This window comes from Lactuca virosa, chromosome 5 (assembly GCF_052849685.1).
Source record: "Lactuca virosa cultivar CGN04683 chromosome 5, Lactuca_virosa_CGN04683_v6, whole genome shotgun sequence".
Classification (NCBI taxonomy): domain Eukaryota; kingdom Viridiplantae; phylum Streptophyta; class Magnoliopsida; order Asterales; family Asteraceae; genus Lactuca; species Lactuca virosa.
Genome location: NC_136430.1, coordinates 281,559,272 through 281,581,959, shown reverse-complemented (window position 1 = coordinate 281,581,959; position 22,688 = coordinate 281,559,272). Strand labels below are relative to the sequence as shown.

Here is a 22,688-nt window from a genome sequence, read left to right as displayed (position 1 = left end):
ATGATGAGTTTTTCACTAGACAAACCATAAAAATCAGCAACCTCTTCTCCTTCTCACAACCTAAAAAATTCATCGAAGGCGCGTTATGCCCCTTTATTGGTGTAGCGCGTCCAGTCGACAGAATGGTTTCTTCGTTTAGCGTTCAAGGTGTTTGCTGGTTGGGTTGGTGTCAGATGTTGTTGATATTTTCCTTAGGTGCAACTAAGAAAAAGGAGCTATGTGTTGGCTCTTAGAACTCTTTCCATCAACATCAAGAGAAGAATTCAAAGGATACAAGGGTATGGTTTCTTTATTCATTATGTTTATTTTTGTTGCAAAATGATTGGATGAACTTGGATCCGGCTATTAAGTTATGAGGTTAATTTTGTATTGCTTCCGTTGTGCGCCTTTTGTGGCCTTTTTGATCCCTCATAACCCAACAGTGGTATCAGAGTCATTTGTTCATGTCTGTTGTACTTAGATTTCCAATTTGTTTGTCTTAATCGTATTTGCATGATAAATAAATTGTTTAAATCTAGTTTTTGGAATGTTTTAAAAAATTAAAAACCTTCTTCAAAACTGAATATTGATTAGGTTTTCTACAGAACTTGTTTTCTGTAATGTAGGGTGCGGCGTGTCTCCTCGAGCATGATGCGTGTCCCCAAGAGAATTCCAAAATTTCAAGCCAATTTAAAACTTTTTAAAACCATTAAGTTATTACAATTTGTTTTCAAAATAGTTTAAGCATCAGAGTATCCCCAGAATCAATCATGAAAATATGAGGAGGTGCACGATCACGCCTTCGCCTTCCCGCGATCATCAGAAATACCTAAAATAAAATCAACAACTGTAAGCCCGAAGCTTAGTGAGTTTCCCCAAAATACCAACGCCATACAAATATAACCATATCATATAACAAATACAGAACAGCATGCATAATGAGCCTTCAGCCTGACTGGACCGCCTCGCAGGCCTTCAGTCTATCTGCACCGCTCTCCGAGCCTTCGGTACGTCTGGACCGCCTCATAGGGCCTTCAGCCTATCCGGACCGCTCGTCGGGTATGTTGGCCTACAACACACCGCAGGACCGCCTCAACCCAACCCCCAATCAAACAAACATGTGCACATAAATATCATACACTAGCTCATTTCATATAATAGTCAAACCGATCTAACAGATCACCAATCATAGCAACATCCCAATAACCGGGATACAGACCTAACCGGTCACTAAAATAGCATCATCCTATAACCAGGACAATCATGTGCACATAGACATCATATAACACTAGTATGTATATATATAACAGTCAAACCGATCTAACAGATCACAAAGCATAGCAACAATCCTATAACCAGGATATCGACCTAACAGGTCACTAACATAGCATATCACCATCATAACTACTAAGATATAAATCAGTATGCATAACATGCAATAATCCGAATACAATCCATAAAGGGTCGGCCTTGGTACCTTAGACCCTGTTGATATAGTGAGGAGAACTCACCTGTCACTGCTGAAGTCCCACAGAATAAACTCCAGCTGCTGGTTGACAGATTCCCGAACTGTCAACATCAAACAATACCCAATTAATAATTGGGTTCCAAGCTCAAAGTCCAACTCACACTCCAAAAGCCCAAAAGTCAAGTAATGGGCCAAGACCCAACATATGGCCCAATTTTCCAAATTGGGCCTAGACCTCTACATGGTCTTTCCTTAAGGCCCATCCAATTATTCCAGTCTAATTACCATGGGCCAATATCACATAATCATAAAGGTCCAATTATGGCCCATGTATGGCCCAATTTTCCAAATTGGGCCCAAGTCCTCACATGGGCCTTATCCTAAAACCCATACAATTATTTAGTCCATTTACTTATTCTTGGATGGCCCATTAATAACCCAATTACCAAAACCCAAAAGAAAGGCCCAACACAAAGCCCAAGTGAAACTAGGGTTTCTCATAAAATGATGATTAGGGTTAAGTTTCCTACTTAACCCATTAAGGCCTTAATCCATTAAGGACTTAATCCATGAAGTCCAATATCGCTTAGATTAATCCTTGCCAATGATTATTATTTAATATCTCAAGTTATTAAATAATTCTTGCGTGTCCCGGTTAGTTCCCCAAATTAGGATTTTATTGGCATTAGGGTTTTCCAATCCAAATATTAGCCCATTTATCAATTTGTTGGGCTTTTAGGTCAATTAGGGCTTTATTGGGCCTATTAGGCCCATTAGAATATCATTAAGCCCATTGGGGTTTTATTTGGATCAATTAGGGTCCATTAGAGCTTACAAGGCCCATTAGGGTTTCAAGCACCCTAAACGAATCGAACTTGACGAGCAAAGCACACCGCCACCCGACACGGGGGCCCGTGGCGGCAGGAGGCGGCAGCCACCACCTCAAGGTGGTGGTTTCGAATTTCCTTCTCATTATTCCATTTTTTTGTTACAATTTACAATGGAAATACCAAAAGCAACACACACACACTAAATACACCCACCCACGGTGGTTCCTGGCGGCAGCTAGGCTTTCCGGCCAAAAATAGATCACACACAACACACCCACGATCGGAAACACACATACACACCCGATCGAAACCGGTAGTAGCAATTTCACACAAACATACACCCATAAACACACCCACCGCCACCAGGTGGCGTATGGCGGCGACGGCAGAACCCTCGAGATGGCGACAGCAGCGCGGCCTAAGAAGGAGAAGGGGAAGGAGGCTGATGGATGCTCGGTGTTCGCTTGGTGTCTTGGAGCACACGACGCTGGAATATTCCGGTGCTCCTCCGACAATCTGTGACCTCGACAACGAAGTAGCGGCAGAAAAAAGGTGGCGATCGGACCCCGGGGATGCAACGGCGGCTGGGGAGATCTCATATGCTCGATGGCCCTTCTTCTACAGCAATGACAACAGCATTGCGGTGGCGCCCGGTGGTTGAAGACCTCAACAGAGGTGGTGGCGCGACGCTGTAAGTCGGAGAAGGGTGAGAGCGGCGGTCGGAGATGGTCAAAGAGAGGGTGGCGGCTGTTTCTTCTGTTAAGGTTAGGGTTCCCTTATGGATTATATACTCGACTCATATAAAGGTTTGCCATAATGTCAAGAATGGCCCCTCCACCTTCCTTTCCTTTCAAAATAAATCCCCAATTTACCTTTTTAACCCCAGCCAACCAAAATCCATTCAAATTAAGTCCAAAATTTACCCAACATCCCCTAGGCCTCCAAAATCTCTTCAATGAAGTCGCAATAATTAGCATTTAGTCCCTGCCTTTCATAATACTTATAAATTAAATCCATATTTTACACTTTTAACCCTCGATTTCTAAAATTGTGACAATAATCTCTTCGAGACCAACCTTTGACATATAATTATTTATTTTAGGGCTACTATTCGTTCATTAATTAATTTATTTAACTAATAAATAAACGGGTGTTACAACTCTCCCCCACTTAAATTAGATTTTGTCCTCGAAATCACTTCTTACTATTTCTTATATGCCAAACTACTTCTAGTAACATGATCACCGTCTTGGGCACACCCTAGCCTTCCCAGGGTAGCCATGACCAATCCCCGTAAAGCCCTAAATCCGCAGGTGAACGAATTCCTTGCAATAAGATAACATCTACTCGGTCCGAAGTCTGCTGTCTTGAGGTGGCCTGATTCCCAGACAGACCACTCATACCGAATCATTATCGCTGAATCCAGTCCATTATATCCTTCAACCGACTACCCAACTTTTAATAACCCGAGGTTCCTACTATAATTCAGGGTCACAAGCCCAATTATCACTGCAAGTCACTTATACTTGGCCAAGGCTCAGCTAATCCCGCTGTGATTGACATGTCACTCCCCAATAAACCAGCTATTTCGTCCATATTTGCAACCCGAAACACAAATACTAATATAGCACAAACGCTGAAACTGCCCAAACACTGATCTACCTGAAGCAGTAGGTTACCACCTGGCTGCTTTCCAAAATCTACCGAGACCTCCCTGGTCTCAACTCGTTCACCAACTATCCCAAATATTGGTTCCGGCCCGGCTGTGGAGCCAGTTGACTCCCTAATTAGTCGCCTCACACGACTTCTGAACGAAATCCTTCTCTAGAACTAGTTGCCAATAGTTATCATGCCACTGCGACTCTAATAACTTCCTGATCTACCCGATCGGGTCCATGCGTCGAATCCTGTCATCATCAAATCCAAGACTAAAAGTGATTGCTACCTAACCAATGGTAGCCTTATATCACAAACAACCTTAAGCAGTCCATTGCTTCCCTGATCTCATAACTGTAGTGACGTCCCTACAGTCTCATTCCTGGCTTAACCAGATCTAATCCATTTGGGTAAATCCGAAATCCAATCCGTGGACTTCCATATCCTCAATGTTGCACCCAAACTGGTGCATACTACTGTTCATTCCGCATCCTAACAACGCGCTCATGCTATCTGCCAACCAAGTGAAGGTTGCGGCTACACTCACAGACTTACACCACTCAAGCACTATCTGCTAACCTTGTGAATGATATAGCTACACCCGCAGACTTACAACACGCTAACACTATCTGATTGCTAGTGAATGTTACGGCTATCTCCACAGTCTTACAACACTTCCCATTCTAACTGACCACTAGTGAATGCTACGGCTACCCCCGCAGTCTTACAACACTTCCCATGCTAACTGGCCACTAGTGAATGCTACAGCTACCCCCGTAGTCTTACAACACTTTCCATACTATCTGACTACTAGTGAATACTACGGTTACCCCCGTAGTCTTACAACACTTCCCATACAGGTCGAACACGCACTCGACCTAACACACAACTGAACTCGAGTCCTAACTGGAGCTCTAACTTGGTTCCCGAAACCTGCTGTTTGAGAGTCTCGAAGGTTGCCTGCTGCTCAGGCTCCAAGCGAAAGGCCACCGACTTCTTGGTCAGTCGGATCAAAGGAACCGCGATCGCGGAGAAGTCCCATATAAATCTCCGATAATAACCTGCTAGACCCAGGAAACTCCGAATCTCGGTCGGAGACCTCGGAATCTCCCGCTGCATCAAGGCCTCTATCTTGGTCGGATCGACCAGAATACCCTTCTGGTTGACAAGGTGCCTAAGAGATTGCACCTCGCGCAACCAGAACTCACAGTTGGAGAACTTTATAAAAAGTCTCTCCCCCACTTAGATTCAACTAAGTTTTCCCAGTACATGGAAATTTGAGAATTCCCAATCCTTCTTACTTCCATCGATTGATCGGATGACAACCAGACCTTTCCAACTAGTACTCCTTTACTAGCCAGCCCCAAATGATCACATGCTTCTAATAAGATGAACACTTCATGAACCCCAGTGAAACCGATAATCCCTAATACTTGCATGATCCCACACTCAAATCTTGAAGTCCAAAAGATAGATGCTCCAACTAACATCTCAGCAACGAGCTACTTCCCTTGGCGTTTTCCTCCGCCAACCAATAACGGTTACTGAACTACTAAATCCTGACAATGCTGAATAACCATCGTGTGGGACCCTGTCTGTAGACCTCCCACATAATACCCTTCTTCCCAAAGTGTTCCAACAATCCTCCCGCTCTCGGCTCTAGAAATCATATCATCCAGGGCCTCGCACCCTGACTCACTCACCAGTTCAATCATCCACAGCTGAACTGCAGTAGCTGAAACAACCTTTGCCCTAAACCGGGCCACAACTACTCCCAAGACGTAGTCTCCAATCCCAAAAGTGCAATAGATCGCACAATCAATCATTACCGTTCGATACAAGAGATCCAAGGCGAAATGGACCTCCAAAATACTTATGCCACATCGACCCACCTGCGCTTACCAGCGCTAAACCACTGTCGCCAATCCCAGCGACCAACTAACCCCGAGTTAGAATACAACCTGATCCTAGGGTCACAAGCCTGCTTAATCCTTCGAGCTCGTAAACTGAAAGGGCACAATCCTTGCCCTAGAAAACGACATTCCAATCCTATCAATAAACCATTTTTAATTCCAGTTGCATAACTCCAGCTGAACACAATCATTACTCCTTTCCGGAGTCCCCGCCACTCACATTCCGGCCTCGAGCAAAACCCCCGAAGCCTCAATCTAGAATCGCATGTGCTAGACTCTCCCGCTTAACCCGCAGACTGTAACAAGTACAGAACACCTCACGGATCCCAAGTAACTGCAGCTCTTTGCTCCTCAGAATACGTCCCAATAACAAATCCCCACCAATCCTTCGCCCCGGACCTTAGCAGGTTCAGAGCGTGCCTGACCTTCTGGTCAGTAGAACATGAACATGTGAAGCAACATCCCTTCACGTCATATGGTACCTCATGGCTATAACCGGGTCCTGAACCCTATCAAAAGTCGGGGCTTCGCATCATCGAAGTCCCGATACTAGAAAGCCTAAATGGCTCCTCCCCCTGTCGTTGTTACAGCTGCTATAGCTGCCACGACAATCGTCTCGGCACTAGCTGCATAGCGCTCGTCGAAATACTCGACCATAACGGTCTTGATAGACCCAAACATCTCCGGCAACTGTCCCCGAACAATCTCAATCACCTCCTCATGGATGATCTCACTGACACGATCCTCTAACAATGCTGGCCTATCCTAGCTGCCAACTCCCGATCCTAACCTGGATCCGGTCTCAAGACGTCTCGTAACCGCCATTCTGGTACGACACCAGAAAGATCTCTGATAATCCATAATATAACAGGGGACCAACTCCCTACCCAACCTTAGGGGTTGTGACTTCCTTGCTACACGTATGGGTCATGTGCTTTCAGTAGTACGGGCCCATACTACCTTCCACACCTACCCATATTTGTCTCAAGTATCATCACAACGCCCTAACAATATACATAAACATAGCGAGCGCTCAATCCTCACTCCTAGAGGAATGCTAAATATCTCATAACTGGCCTCCCGGCCTCACACAACCCACCCATCCATGAAACTTCCACCAACCCTGCAGCACTAGTGTATGCTATCCATACATAACGTTGGACCCCGTAGACTTTTGAATATTCGATCCTACCCTAAGCCCTAATCAATAAGAATAGAACATAAGACCAAATCAAACATTCTCAGGCTATAAGATCTTAATTATATACAGCCGTGATGCATACACAAGTAACTACAGTAATGATGTCAATCTCATATAAGGAAAACCTTAGGCTAGCAGGCATCATGTAATCATGCAATTCTATCATGCAATTCCTGAAGATCCTTAGTCTAGTACTAGCATGCTGTTCTAACATATCACATAATCAAATAACTGTATGGTATTTTGGGGTCTACTTACTGGCTTCGGCTGATCGTACACCCTGCATCCTCATTTACTTATTTTGAAAACCAGTTTAGAAATCATTTTGAAAAACTTTCCTTGATTTCAGACTAGATTCACACGAATGTTCCTCCAATTCACTCAAACCAAGGCTCTGATACCAACTTGTAACATCCCAAAATTTCAAGCCAATTTAAAACTTTTTAAAACCATTAAGTTATTACAATTTGTTTTCAAAATAGTTTAAGCATCAGAGTATCCCCAGAATCAATCATGAAAATATGAGGAGGTGCAAGATCACGCCTTCACCTTCCCGCCATCATCAGAAATACCTTAAATAAAATCAACAACTGTAAGCCCGAAGCTTAGTGAGTTTCCCCAAAATACCAACGCCATACAAATATAACCATATCATATAACAAATACAGAACAGCATGCATAATGAGCCTTCAGCCTGACTGGACCGCCTCGCAGGCCTTCAGTCTATCTGGACCGCTCTCCGAGCCTTCGACACGTCTGGACCGCCTCGTAGGGCCTTTAGCCTATCCGGACCGCTCTTCGGGTATGTTGGCCTACAGCACAAAGCAGGACCGCCTCAACCCAACCCCCAATCAAACAAACATGTGCACATAAATATCATACACTAGCTCATTTCATATAATAGTCAAACCGATCTAACAGATCACCAATCATAGCAACATCCCAATAACCGGGATACAGACCTAACCGGTCACTAACATAGCATCATCCTATAACCAGGACAATCATGTGCACATAGACATCATATAACACTAGCATGTATATATATATATATATATATATATATATATATATATATATATATATATATATATATAACAGTCAAACCGATCTAACAGATCACAAAGCATAGCAACAATCCTATAACCAGGATATCGACCTAACAGGTCACTAACATAGCATATCACCATCCTAACTACCAAGATATAAATCAGTATGCATAACATGCAATAATCCGAATATAATCCATAAAGGGCCGACCTTGGTGCCTTAGACCCTGTTGATATAGTGAGGAGAACTCACCTGTCACTGCTGAAGTCCCGCAGAATAAACTCCAGCTGCTGGTTGACAGATTCCCGAACTGTCAACATCAAACAATACCCAATTAATAATTAGGTTCCAAGCTCAAAGTCCAACTCACACTCCAAAAGCCCAAAAGTCAAGTAATGGGTCAAGGCCCAACATATGGCCCAATTTTCCAAATTGGGCCCAGACCTCTACATGGTCTTTCCTTAAGGCCCATCTAATTATTCCAGTCCAATTCCCATGGCCCAATATCACATAATCATAAAGATCCAATTATGGCCCATTTATGGCCCAATTTTCGAAATTGGGCCCAAGTCCTCACATGGGCCTTATCCTAAAACCCATACAATTATTTAGTCCATTTACTTATTCTTGGATGGCCCATCAATAACCTAATTACTAAAACCCAAAAGAAAGGCCCAACACAAAGCCCAAGTGAAACTAGGGTTTCTCATAAAATGATGATTAGGGTTAAGTTTCCTACTTAACCCATTAAGGCCTTAATCCATTAAGGACTTAATCCATGAAGTCCAATATCGCTTAGATTAATCCTTGCCAATGATTATTATTTAATAGCTCAAGTTATTAAATAATTCATGCGTGTCCCGGTTAGTTCCCCAAATTAGGGTTTTATTGGCATTAGGGTTTTCCAATCCAAATATTAGCCCATTTATCAATTTGTTGGGCTTTTAGGTCAATTAGGGCTTTATTAGGCCTATTAGGACCACTAGAATATCATTAAGCCCATTGGGGTTTTATTTGGATCAATTAGGGTCCATTAGAGCTTACAAGGCCCATTAGGGTTTCAAGCACCCTAAACGAATCGAACTTGACGAGCAAAGCACACCGCCACCCGACACGGCGGCCCGTGGCGGCAGGAGGCGGCAGCCACACCACCTCACGGTGGTGTTTTCGAATTTCCTTCTCATTATTCCATTTTTTTGTTACAATTTACAATGGAAATACCAAAAGCAACACACACACACACACTAAATACACACACCCACGGTGGTTCCTGGCGGTAGCCACCACCTCGCAGTGGTGGCAGTGGCGGCCCTAGGCTTTCCGGCGAAAAATAGATCACACACAACACACCCACGACCGGAAACACACATACACACCCGATCGAAACCGGTAGCAGCAATTTCACACGAACATACACCCATAAACACACCCACCGCCACCAGGTGGCGCATGGCGGCGACAGCAGAACCCTCGAGATGGCGACAGCAGCGCGGCCTAAGAAGGAGAATGGGAAGGAGGCTGATGGATGCTCGGTGTTCACTTGGTGGCTTGGAGCACACGACGCCGGAATATTCCGGTGCTCCTCCGACAATCTGTGACCTCGACAATGAAGTAGCGGCAGCCAAAAGGTGGCGATCGGACCCCGGGGATGAAACGACGACTGGGGAGATCTCATATGGTCGATGGCCCTTCTTCTACAGCAACGACAACAGCATTGTGGTGGCGCCCGGTGGTTGAAGACCTCAACAGAAGTGGTGGCGCGACGCTGTAAGTCGGAGAAGGGTGAGAGTGGCGGCCGGAGATGGTCAAAGAGAGGGTGGCGGTTGTTTCTTCTGCTAGGGTTAGGGTTCCCTTATGGATTATATACTCGACTCATATAAAGGTTTGCCATAATGTCAAGAATGGCCCATCCACCTTCCTTTCCTTTCAAAACAAATCCCCAATTTACCTTTTTAACCCCAACCAACCAAAATCCATTCAAATTAAGTCCAAAATTTACCCAACATCCCCTAGGCCTCCAAAATCTCTTCAATGAAGTCCCAATAATTACCATTTAGTCCCTGCCTTTCATAATACTTATAAATTAAATCCAGATTTTACACTTTTAACCCTCGACTTCTAAAATTGTGACAATAAGCTCTTCGAGACCAACCTTTGACATATAATTATTTATTTTAGGGCTACTATTCGTTCATTAATTTATTTATTTAACTAATAAATAAACGGGTGTTATAGTGCTTGATTCTTTTAAGCATCTTATTCAAATTTACAAACTCATGTAAATGATTTTACAAAGTCAATTATCACCTTTGTTTATTGTTTTAATTTTTTAATTCTTAATTATTAATTAAAGTTAATATTTGTGACATTGTTGTTTAAATGATCCCTGGCATGTGAGATCATAGAAACAATTGAATGTTGGCTTTTCAACTTTATGATTATTCATTTCATCTAAAAGTAGCAATCCAATTTTAAAATAATTGTTTGTTTTGATTATATGGATCCGATATAGCATGCCTCAACTTGACCTATGAGTTGTATATATGGTTGTGATCTTAGTCTTTGTGACCTACGTAATTTATTTTCTTTTATAATATGTAATTTTCTTTTAGACTATAATTGTTTAGTTAGGAAGTTTGTATTAGAATAAAAAAATGTCATTATTGAAGACTGGAGACCAAGAGAAGGATCTAGGAGTTTGGAGTCTCATGGTGCTTTTGCTAACATCAAATGTTGGTAGTTGTTCGAGTAGGAGCTTTGAAGTGTCCTTTGTCCTTAGTACGACTTGTCTCTTGTATGATGGCTCATAGGGGAGACACATAGGATCGAGGCTGGTGGTGACGTTACTTGCATTATGATTGTGTTTGTATGCTTGTGTGGTTGTTTTATCTTTGCATGTTTGCTTATTCAAAATTGGAATCACATTATGTTAAGAATTAACATAACAAATAATAAGTTTTTATAAAAATTTATTGTAACACCCGGTTTCGAAAATGCTTCGTTGTTCAGGGTTACGGCCTAATAAGCAATTGTCATAAGGTTTATGGCCTTAGGAAAGGAAGGATTTGGCCCATTTCGGATGTGGGTGTTATGTTATAAGTGATGCAAGTGTTCGGTTGTGTCTTCGGAGGCCAAGGGTATAATCGTAATTTGACAATTCGACCTTTTTATGGATTTTGAGTTTTGTTCGGGAAGTTTTAAGGCCATGGTGAGTTGCTAGGAGCGTAGGGCTTCTCGCCACCTTTTCGTGGATATAAAGAACGTCAAAAACGGAGTCAAAACGAAGAAGTTATGGTCGTTTGAAGTTGGAGTGGTTCGGGTGAGTGATCGTTGACTTGTTGACCAAGCTCACTTAAGGCTCATGTCGTGAGAATGAAGTGCTCACGACGTGAGATGCACCTGATGCACTAAAACCCTTATTTTCGGGTATTTAAAGGTATGGGATGTTTATGGTTGCTTCTCCTCGGCCTCTTTCACTCCCAAGTCACTGAAAAACCCTAGATTCGGCCTTCTTGAGCTCTTGAGCCATTGTTGGTGGTGTTGGTGTGTTATAGTGGTTGATTTCCTTGAAGAAGAAGAAGAAGAAGAAGAAGAAAAAGAAGAAGAAGAAGAAGAAGAAGAAGAAGAAGAAGAAGAAGAAGAAGAAGAAGAAGAAGAAGAAGAAGAAGAAGAAGCTCTTGGGAAGTTCCTTTTGGCAAGATAAGCTCCTCCTATTGACACTTATAAGCTCATAAGCTTCTGTAAGTCTCAAAGATCCAACCTTTCTCCTTCAATCTTGATAGATCTAGATTATGGTTGCCTTCTTTGCATGGGATCTTGAAGTATCATGCATGAGGTCCATAAAGTTATCAAATTTATGGACCATTAAGTCATTTGCTATGCTAGGACCCTTAGATCTGGATTTTGGTGCAAGTTATGGGTTTCAAGTTTGAATCTTGATGTTTATACCCATCTTTTGACCTAACTAGTATTTAAGTCATGTATTGGGCATATGTGACTAAAAAGCTTCAATTTTTATGGTCCTTGGGGTCAAGGAAGACCCTCTAGACTGTCCCATGTTATGGCTTAATGGATTAGGAGCTTAATGCTCATTTTTTGTCAGATCTGGACTCACGACGTGAGGAATGAAGCCTCAAGACGTGAGAACGTATCCGAGGAAGCTTCTGGGCCAAAGTCGGGACCTCACGACATGAGCATAAGGTGCTCACGACGTGAATATCACCTGTGCAAGTTTTGGACTCTTTAATTGTGGGCTAGCTTGGTTTTGGACTTGTCTTTTGGTTTGGGCTCATAATGGGCTAAGGATTTTAGAGTAATGGACTTCTTATGGGGCTTGCCTTTCTAGGCTCTCCCTAATGGGCCTTGGATGATGAATTGAGCCTTAGTGGGCCCAATGTGGTTAGGCCTTGATTGGGCCCAATGGGCATGGACCTTTGGGCCATCGGAAAGTCGTTGGTTCAGAAAATTAAATGGGCTTTAGGAGAAGGCCCATGTAAGGGTCTAGGCCTAATTTGGAAAATTGGGCCATTTATGGGCTTCTATGGACTTTATAGTTTGGGCCTTGATTGGTTTTGAGTTTGGGCCAAAATTAGATCAGGGGTAAAATGGTCATTTTACCCTGAGAAGGATTAATTGGTTTTGACTAAGTGTTATTTTGAGTAGTAGCTCGAGGAGCCGGAGGATCAGGAGTTTGGGGAATTTCCAGCTAGAAGTCTGAGGATTATCTACGGGACTTCAGCGGTGTGAGGTGAGTCTCCTCACTGTTTGCATGGGTCTACGACCACAATGTCGGCCCATTAAGTTTACGTATAGTAGGAAGACCCGCGGGTTAGCCCTAGGCATTGTATGTTATATGTTCCGGATCACGGTCCGATGCCAGGCGAGGCCCGAGGAATGTTAGTATACTAGAGGTCTTGGTGATTCTTGCATGTGTCGGTACGATAGGTTCCGTACTGGGGGTCTGATGTTGGGGCAAGCCCGAGGAAACTTTATAGGTTGCATGTTAGATTATACTTGTTGTCTTTGTGATACTTGTATGTGCTTGGTAGGGAGGTGAGTGTGGGCGAGGTCCCGTATCTCATTATTAGCAGGAGTGTGGACGGGGTTCCACGACTCATCAGTAGCAGACCATGGGTGGGGCCCAAGTTAGGCGAGGCCTTAGATCAGGAGTACAGTTAGTGTATGTTTAATTATGTTCCAGCATGTTATTTGATTGTATGTGTATAGCGGGCGAGGCCCACACACAGGCGGGGCCTAAGAGAGACAGATATGTATACCGAGCGGGGCTCGATGCCAGGCGGGGCCTGATGCCGGAGCGAGTCCGATGCCGAGCAAGACTCGATGCAGCGGGCGGGGGCCCAGTATGTGATTACGTGTATGGTATGTGGTAGGATGGGCAACTCACTAAGCTTCGTGCTTAGGGTTTTCAGTTTTGGTTTCAGGTACTTCCGGTAGCGAAGGGAAGAGCTCGGGATGATCGCATGGCACACACCAAGAAGTTTTAGCCTGGGATGTTTTACTCTGATAAAAAGAACATGTTTTGAGATGATACTCTGATTTGATATATCAACTTTTGCTTATGGATGATATGTTTTGATAATTATGGTTTTATTAATGTTTTAAAAAGAAATTTTTTGTCATAATTTTTGGGACGTTACATTTATAAAATGAACTTAAGTTTGAATGGTTTTCAAAATATCAAGTTAAAATGTTTTAACTAAACAAACAAAACAAAATCCCATTTTATGAAAACATGGATCTCACATTACCCATGAAAAACACACACTTTGTTATAATATTATGACGTGGGGTAGTGCCTGGAGCCAACACGTTAGTTAGATTATAATCGAGGTAATATTATACTTGCGATCCTCAAGCGTTACTTGAGCCGGAGATCACATGTTTTTGCATGGTTTATTTATCATCTAGATTCATGATCCTTCGCAAATCCAGTTATGAAGGTTAGATGACCGTGGAAGAGATTAACATGCTATTAATATAAGTCAATAAATCCTGACAGATCTAGGACTTACATAGAGACTAAAATTGGCGAACAGTTTTCCTACCTAAATAGTTTCTCGGTGTGATTTCGGCTAATTCACTTTGCATCTTAAAGTAAAATATGGGTCCTAACCTTATTTAAATAATTGTAATTGAATTCAATAATTATTTTTCTAAGGATTATATACAAAAACAAACTAGAACAGAACTTTATATTTAATGATGTCTATAAATATCGTCCACTAAAATTTTATTGCTATAAAACCTCTAAAAGGGTAAGATGATTGGCATGATCAATCTTTTCTACATTCATAGTTTGAGAGTAGTTCTCATGAGCAAAAAGAATGATCATGCCTTTGACAAAGCTCTTCATGAGGTTCCTCCAACTATTGCATTTTAGATGTTAGAAGGAGCATGTGTCAAGTTTACTCTATACACTGACAAAACGAATCGACATGAAATTGTTGGATTAGGTGTCTAAGCCAATAACTAAATTAATAACTAAATTGACATATACTTGAATTAAAATCAAAGTCCTTTTGGGTTGCCCACAAAACTAGTAATTGACAGAATGACTTTTTGGAGAGAGAGGTTAATTTATTGGTTTATTATATTATTAATAAATAGCAATAAATAATTCATTAATATATTATGAGATTAATATATTAATTAAAAATAGTATTATTTAATTAATAATTACTCATAAATTAAATAGAACTAATTTTAGGATTAATTGCGTTAATTAAAAATGCAAGGATCTAAGCTATAATTATTCAATAGTTGAACAAGAGAAAGATTCTAGAATTATCTAGGGATAACTGAAATTTTGAAGCCTCCTTAGGTTTTTAGATTAATCTTTAAGGATAATTAGGAATGTGAATAATTACCTAATTTGAGATATTAGTATTATATTCAAATTAGGGTTATTTAGGGTTTCCTAATTCAGCTATATAAGGATCCTTGGAACTCATATATTCGGCCACTCCTTCTCAAGAAGAAAAAAATGAAAATCACCTTCTCCCTCCTCTCTCGTCTCAAGTCTTCTATTACTAGGGTTTTGGTACAAACAATTCGAGGCACGAGATTTCTGGTGCTTGCTTTCTGAAGCTGGTTCAAGAAAAAATTGTTGATTATTTACTACAATAATCAAAAGGTATGTAAACCATAAAACCCTTTTTGAATTTCGAAAATAGTAGGGTATTCCTAGGGTTCTTGATGTTCAATCGTTGGTTGCAATGAGAAAACTTAGATCCAATAGGTTGCATGTAAACTTAGGGTTAAGTTTTTCTGCCTCATATTTTTTGTAACCTATAAAACCTATCAGTGGTATCAGAGCCATAGTTTTCAATTGATCTTGCACAATGTTGCATAGATTAAAATTAGGGTTTATAGAAATTAAACCCTAAGGGAGGAATTTTCGAAAATTGTTAGGTTCTTGAAACCCTAGTATCAACCCTTAGAATTTTCGAAATTTGCTAGGGTTCTTGAAACCCTAGCCTCTTTAACCCTTTTTCGAAAATTAGGGAGCCCCTTTTAGGGTTTATCCACTTTCCTTAATTATTATTTTAAACGCCTTAAAATTTGAATAATTAAAACCTAATAAACTCAAATCCTATTTTGGAAAATTATGGTGTTTTGGATTAGAATTAAATTAGAATTATTTTATTAATTGGTTACTTGTAAATATTTATTTAATCCATAATAATTTAATTTATTTAATTAATTATTTAATTAAAAGATAAAGATAAATCATAACTGGTTTAATATTAACTAATTAAAATATTTAATTTAAATAATTAATATCCAAACCTCATATTTTGAAAAGTTTTAAAATATACCTTATATATATATATATATATATATATATATATATATATATATATATAAAATTAAAAATTAATTACTATATGTATAAGAAAAGTCAGTCAAATCAATAGTATGTCTCATTCACGAAACCATGTTATAAAGAGGATATAAGGTAGTGGCCTATAAAATGGTCGTTGAATGGGTGTCCACTCTCACCCACCACTCTCCAATGTGGTGGAGGGTCGTTAGTCGAACGGGGTTAATAGGACATAATCTCATTAAAAAGTATAATGATATAAAAGTACTAGAAACTTCTTTTAAACAAAAATCTCACTCTAGTTACTTTAGGAAAAAAATGTGAAATAGTATGCTAATCCATGAAAACGCATGTCATACTTTAATATGTCGTTAGTGGAGGAAGTGTGGTTAACCAACACACTAATAGGGGGTTTAAAGAAAAATGATGGGCATCTCGAAAATTATCATTGTTAATGGAGTGTGTGGGGTTAACCGGCACATTAATTGAAGATGATAAATGACATCGAGGGTGCCAAGCACGTTTGCATGGTTATTCACATCTTGTTTGTGATCCTCGGCATCCCATTCATAAAAATAAGTGCATAATCTGAGATTAAACATGTCATTGATAAGATTCAATGAATCTCAAAGATCTAGGAGTTTCACAGTTTGAAATTGGTGAACTGTTCTTACCTACTTTCATAAATTTGCAATAGATTACGGCATCCCTCTTCTTAGTTGTGAATTGTTATATTGGATCCCAGCCTTGAATATTAATTATGGGTTAAAATATTAAGGAATTATATCAACTAACTAAAACTATGTCCTTCATATAGATGTCTACTCCAAGTGATGCTACTGCTGCTCAATCATCCACCAACAACAACTTCACTCTACTATTCTAAAGAGAAACTAGTTGGTCCAAACTACATGGATTGGATGTGAAATCTCAAGATGACTCTTCGATACGAGGGCAAAGAATATGTCCTCGATAAAGCTCTTGTTGAAATCGATGAGCCAACTGCTACTGTAGAAGAGATAGTCGCCTACAAGAAACACCATGACGACGCAACAAAGGTCGTTTGAATCATGGTTGCAACCATGGTATCTGAGTTGCAAAAGTTCTATAAGGACTATTGGTCGTACGAGATGGGGTTGGATATTGCAGAAAAGTTCCACAAGAGAGCGCGTCAAGAAAAGTATGAGGCCGTCAAAGCATTAATGGCCTACAAGTTAAAAGAGGGAGAGTCTTTATGCAATCATGTGCAGAGAATGCAGAGATACATGGAGCGTCTTGAAAAGATCAATGTGAACTTTGATGAGAAGTTAGCTATTGACGTAGTCCTTAACTCCTTTCCATCTTGTTATGATCAGTTCATCTTGACTTATCATTTGAACAGCACATAGACCATATTGGCCCAACTCCATAACTTGTTGCAGACAGTTGAATCAGGGATGAAAAGTACCTTCTACTACAAGTGCTCCCATCCTTCCCATTGGGCAAAACAGAGGAAAAAAGAGGAAGGCTAAACCTTAATTGAACTAGAAGGGCAAGGCCCAAGCTGGATCGTCTAGCAGTGGCTCAAAGACAAAGCCCAGTTCAAGATCGGCATAGTACCGTGAGCTTACCGTTCTAGTGGCTAGAGGGTGCCACAAGGTATTGTGAACCGGTGGTTGTATGACTCATATGGGTGGGACCATGTAGTCATCTGGTTGAGACTCTTAGGTCTTGGATCGTTAGTATTATTGGCATGGTTGGGTGTTAGTGCATTTTGGGAGACGAGAGACTCAGTGACCCAAAGTTGCTGGGAGTATTAAATGTGCATCTAAAGTCTTTTGTTGAATGCATGCATCATGAACCCTGTTTGCTTTTGAGTTGTTTATAGGAGTTGGGTTACCAATGTTGGGTATCAGTTCAGGAATCTCGAGTCATGAAGTTCGTCGTAAACGCCTCGAGTGTTTTGTCAGGTGGGGATACACCCGAGCTGATGAGGGATTTGGATCCAACGTGAGAATTTTTGGATTGACCATCATTATACTCGTGGGGGTAGCAGGTCGGTGAAAACTTGTCGAGAAGTCAAGTGTATATACGAGGTTCTCAAGAACGATTTATAGAATTTGGAGTCTGAAGAAATTCACGATCAGGATGTTTTGAGTATTTTTCTGCATGGTTGGGTGGTGTTCCTAGTCAGGAAACTAGGGGTAAGTATGACGGTTGGATGATCATCAGCCCTAGGGTATGGGTTTTAAAGTTTAGATTGATGGTTTCCCGTCTCGGGGAGTATATTATTGGATTTGGTTTGTAGTTGTGGTTCTGAGGGAGTTCCTGGTTGGAGTGGTTTTCTATAGAAATGGGTCATGCTGTTAGGGAGAAAAGGAAAATTTTGTGGTTGAGCATTTTCAAGTTATTGGGTTGTTGGTTGACAACCGTGGGTTCCCGAGTGTTATCTCAAGTTTCTTTATAATATGCCTTGGTGTCAAGATGGTTAGATAGAACTTACGGAAATGGTGAAAATTGTAGCCCATTAAGTGTCGAACCGGAGGTTAAAATGGTCGCTTTGACTCAAGAAGATGAGTTTTGATTATTGGAAGTGATGGGATTTGGGATGTTTTTAGGAATCAAAATGTGGTGGATTTTGTTAGGAGAAGATTGCAAGAACATATTGATGTGAAGCGGTGTTGTAACGAGATGGTGGAGGAGGTGTTGAAGAGAGGGGCGGTGGATAATTTGACGGTGGTTGTTGTATGTTTTCAGGAGGAGGTGTCGCCACAGGTGGTGGTGGAGAGAGGTAGGATTAGGAAGAGTATTTCGGTGGAAGGGTTGCTTAGTTTTAAATTCCAACTAGAGGGATAAAATGGTCTTTTGATTTTTTTTATTGGGTAGATTTTGTAAATATATTCATGTAGAGCGGATAAACAATTTGTAAATGGATGATGATGTTAATTTGAGTCGAATAATACCTTAATCACTGGTGTCCTAAACAATAGTTGTATTATACATTCCAATAGGTATTAGGATAGTGGCGTAGCCAAAATGGAATGTCAAGGTAACACCCGTAAATTTTAGGGATAGCACACCTGAAAAATTACACTATAATCGAAAATTTTCTCAAAACATTTCCATTTGAGGGGTAGCACAGGCTGTCCCGCGCTTCTACATAGATCCGCCTATGTATTAGGTCCAAGTAAAATCAAAACTATATCTCCTAATAATTTGTTTCTAAAAGGTATTTTCTTCCTTTGTTTTTTTTTTTTTATATTATTGTATCTCACTTTAAGTTGTTCTATTTACAAGATTGTAATTGAAAAAACGGTCAAATATGTCAATTATGGCAATATCATCTTAACATAAAACAATTTTCACTATAATAATTCTGTAGAATTTTCAAAATGCCCTAATAATTTTTTTTGTATAATAATATAATTAGTAAATTGATGCCTCAATACATACTTGTTTCATATGACACATTTATATCCGACAAGATATACATTACAATGAATGAATTTACACGCAATCCAAAACAAGAATCATCTTTCGCTAATAAAGAATACACAAATACTCATTCGATCTCTATACGTCGTGTTGAAACTACTTGATATATATCACATATGCTCCATCCTACAACATAGGCCAACTCAGGAGTTGTTGGAAGAATAACAGAACGAAGATTCTAATAGCAGTTTCACATGTTCGATGTGATCGAACATTGCTCCAAAAACAGCTTTCAAATCACAAAACCATTCATCAACATGCAATCGCACTAAACCAAAGCCATTTCCCTTCATTCACTTTTCCTTTAATCTCACTTCTAACAACCCTAATCAACAACAAACCCGCTATACATAAAGACAATATAAGCATAAAAAATACACTATTCCACCCTCTAGTCGATATATACCCAGCCAAAAGTGGACCAAGGGCTGCACCAATAGAACCAGTCCCATCAATTATCGCACTCACGGTGGCTAAGGCTCGGGAATTCCCATTAATCGATGTTTGTGTCCCAAGATCGGCTGCAACTGCTGTTGTAATAAGGGCATATGGCCCGTTTACAAGTAACCCAGATAAAAACATTAAGGAAATGTTGTTGAACATTGAAATGCTTCCATATAAACGATAGAAAATTAGGGATGGAATTGATAGTGTCAAGAACATGATTGATGTGACTGCACGAGCTTCGATTTGATCGGAAATGAATCCGGCCAAAATCCCACCGAGTACTCCTCCGATATCGAATATTGTTGAGAGAATTCCGGCGGTTTTATGAGATAATTGCTCACCAGCAACGGCTGATGATGGGAAATCGAAAGGTAAGTTTAAGAAGATGATTTCAAGAAATCTTGAAATTAAAAATGGTGAAATGTAAGCCTACCTGTGTTACGAATGTAAAAGGGTAACCAATATAAGAAGGTGTAAGCAACGAGCTTTGAAAAGAAGAGGCAAAATGCAAATGGTGCAACTCCGGGGAGCTTCCATGCCTCTAAAAAACCAATTGCAGGTGAAGAAGAAACAACGCCATTTGAAGTAGATTCATCGTCATCATCATCGTCTTCTTCTGAGTCTACTTTTTGGAGGTTTACCAATGCCATTCCTTCGGTGCTGATTTCTGTTTCTGCTTCTTCTTCTTCGCTGGGTAATTTGAGACCAATGGTTTCGGGATTTACGACAAGAAACAAGAAGACGATAATGGAGATGATGACGATGAGAATTCCGGGCAACAGAAATGCCCAACCCCAACCGAACCCTAGAACGGATGATGCGATGATGGATCCGATGATATTACCAACGGATGTATGTGAATTCCAGACACCCATGATCAATCCTCTTTTGGATTTACCAAACCAATTCCCCATCACGGCGACCACACACGGCCACCCGATCGACTGAAAACCTCCGCAACAAATCTGAATCATGATGAAATAGCTTAACGAATGAACATCAAGCCAAAACCCTAATCCAAAAAGTACAGTGAAAACGCCGCTACCGATCATCCCAATTGTTAAAAAAACCCTAAGGTCAATCCGATCGCCTACGTGACCGGAGAAGTACATACCAATGGCGTAGGCCGATAGGAATGCTAGATCGAGCTCGCCGAGACGGTGGGGGCCGCGGGCGGAGTTGAACGGCGGCCATCCGGTTTGTGGTGAATTGGGGTCAGGACCGAGGACGGATTTGACGATGCTGGGGGGTTTCCGGGAGGCGTGGAAGGCGGCGTAGGCAACGAATGTAATGAGGAGGGTGGAGATTTTGTGGAAAGTTAGGGTCTTTTGTGGTGTGTTGAGGGTAGGAAAAAGGGAAAACGCCGGCGGTGGTTGTGGTGGTGGTGGATCTAGGGTTAGGGTTTTTGGATCTTTCATGAAATTGATTATACAGTGATTTGGATTCGGATTGTGTTACAGAGGATTTGAGATGGAGGAATGATGGTGGATGGTAGGTTAGATTTCAAGTTTCAGGTACAGGGGAGGGAAAAGAAAAGAATGTGTTTCAAGATTTTGCAGATTTCTTTAGAATTCAAGATTTACTTTTCTTTTTTGACGAAGTTTGACTTTATTTCAAATTGGTTTTCTTTATTGAAAGGTGAAACCTTTTACTCATTGTCTTGTTTTGGAAATAAAAATATATAAAAACTATGTTTTTTTTTGGGTCCGAAATATGACCTTCAAGCACTACTTTTATCTAATGGTACCACCGACAAGTCAATAGATAACAATCGACAACACTACGTGATTTTTTTATAGTTTCTTGTTGATTTGGTTTTGATTATATTTCTTGCATTCAAAAGCAAAAAAACGGACAATCGTTACTGGGTATCCGTTTTTGCAACAACAACCTGTAAAAAGATAACAGTTTTTGAACCATCCAAACTTGTTCTGATTCTCCCTATTGATTTTTTGGAACTGATGTCCATATTGTAATATGGGGTGTTTTTACTCTTTTTAGCCAACCCCTTCGGCGGAAATATATATGTTATAGTTATTTATGGCCTAATGATATAAAAATTAAGTTTTGCAGACATGTTCACTTTACCTTTTTACGTATTTATGATTCATTAAAGTTGAAGCTTCGCAACTATTTTTTCAATTTTACCATTCTCGCAAGTTTATGAAAAATTATGTCAAACTTGAAGGCTTTAAGGAACCTAAAATATGCAACATGGTAAAATTGGAAAAAAAAAATTAAAAATTTCTGACTTTAATGAACCAGATATACGCAAAAGTGTAAAACCGAACATTTCTTCCAAACTTAAGGATTTGTATGTTATTATGGCTTTATGTATTGCATTATGTTAACAGGAATTATAATTATAATTTAAACTGTTGTGAAACAACATCTTTTCAAACCCTATAAATATTTGTTTGAATTAGCTATCTTATGGTTGTATGTTAGAAAAATATATGAACATTAATCCATTGAAAACTAAAGCAATCGACATTCATATAATTGTAACATCCGGAATCCTAGGTATATTAATTATGTGTTTATTTTGAGAGTTATTGGGCGACTCGGCGAGTTGTGAGTCTAACTCGTCGAGTAGAGTCGCGGTTTGCCACGTGGGATTAGTGGTCTACTCGACGAGTCCGAGAGCCGACTCGTCGAGTAGACGCTGAGTGGTGAAACCCTAAATACCCGGGTTTGGGGATTATTTAAGGGCACTTATAGCCCCATATGCGGATCACCAGTTACCCTTCATCCTTGAGAGAAAACCCTAATCGTCATTGGAGCTAGAGAGTGAAAGAAGAGCTAAATTTGTGGTTGTTGGTGCATT

At 40.4% G+C, this 22,688-nt stretch overlaps 1 protein-coding gene across 1 annotated transcript; it reads right to left on the bottom strand.

Annotated features, from left to right (window-relative positions):
• Nucleotides 1-19,303: 19,303 nt before the first annotated feature.
• On the bottom strand, nucleotides 19,304-21,475 carry G3PP5 (Major facilitator superfamily protein). Its single transcript, XM_079052050.1, has 2 exons — nucleotides 20,295-21,475; nucleotides 19,304-20,211 (listed from the first exon to the last, which is right to left on the bottom strand). Exons 1-2 carry the CDS (start codon nucleotides 21,277-21,279, stop codon nucleotides 19,667-19,669), a joined length of 1,530 nt encoding a protein of 509 aa, XP_078908176.1. The 5' UTR covers nucleotides 21,280-21,475; the 3' UTR covers nucleotides 19,304-19,666.
• Nucleotides 21,476-22,688: the final 1,213 nt, after the last annotated feature.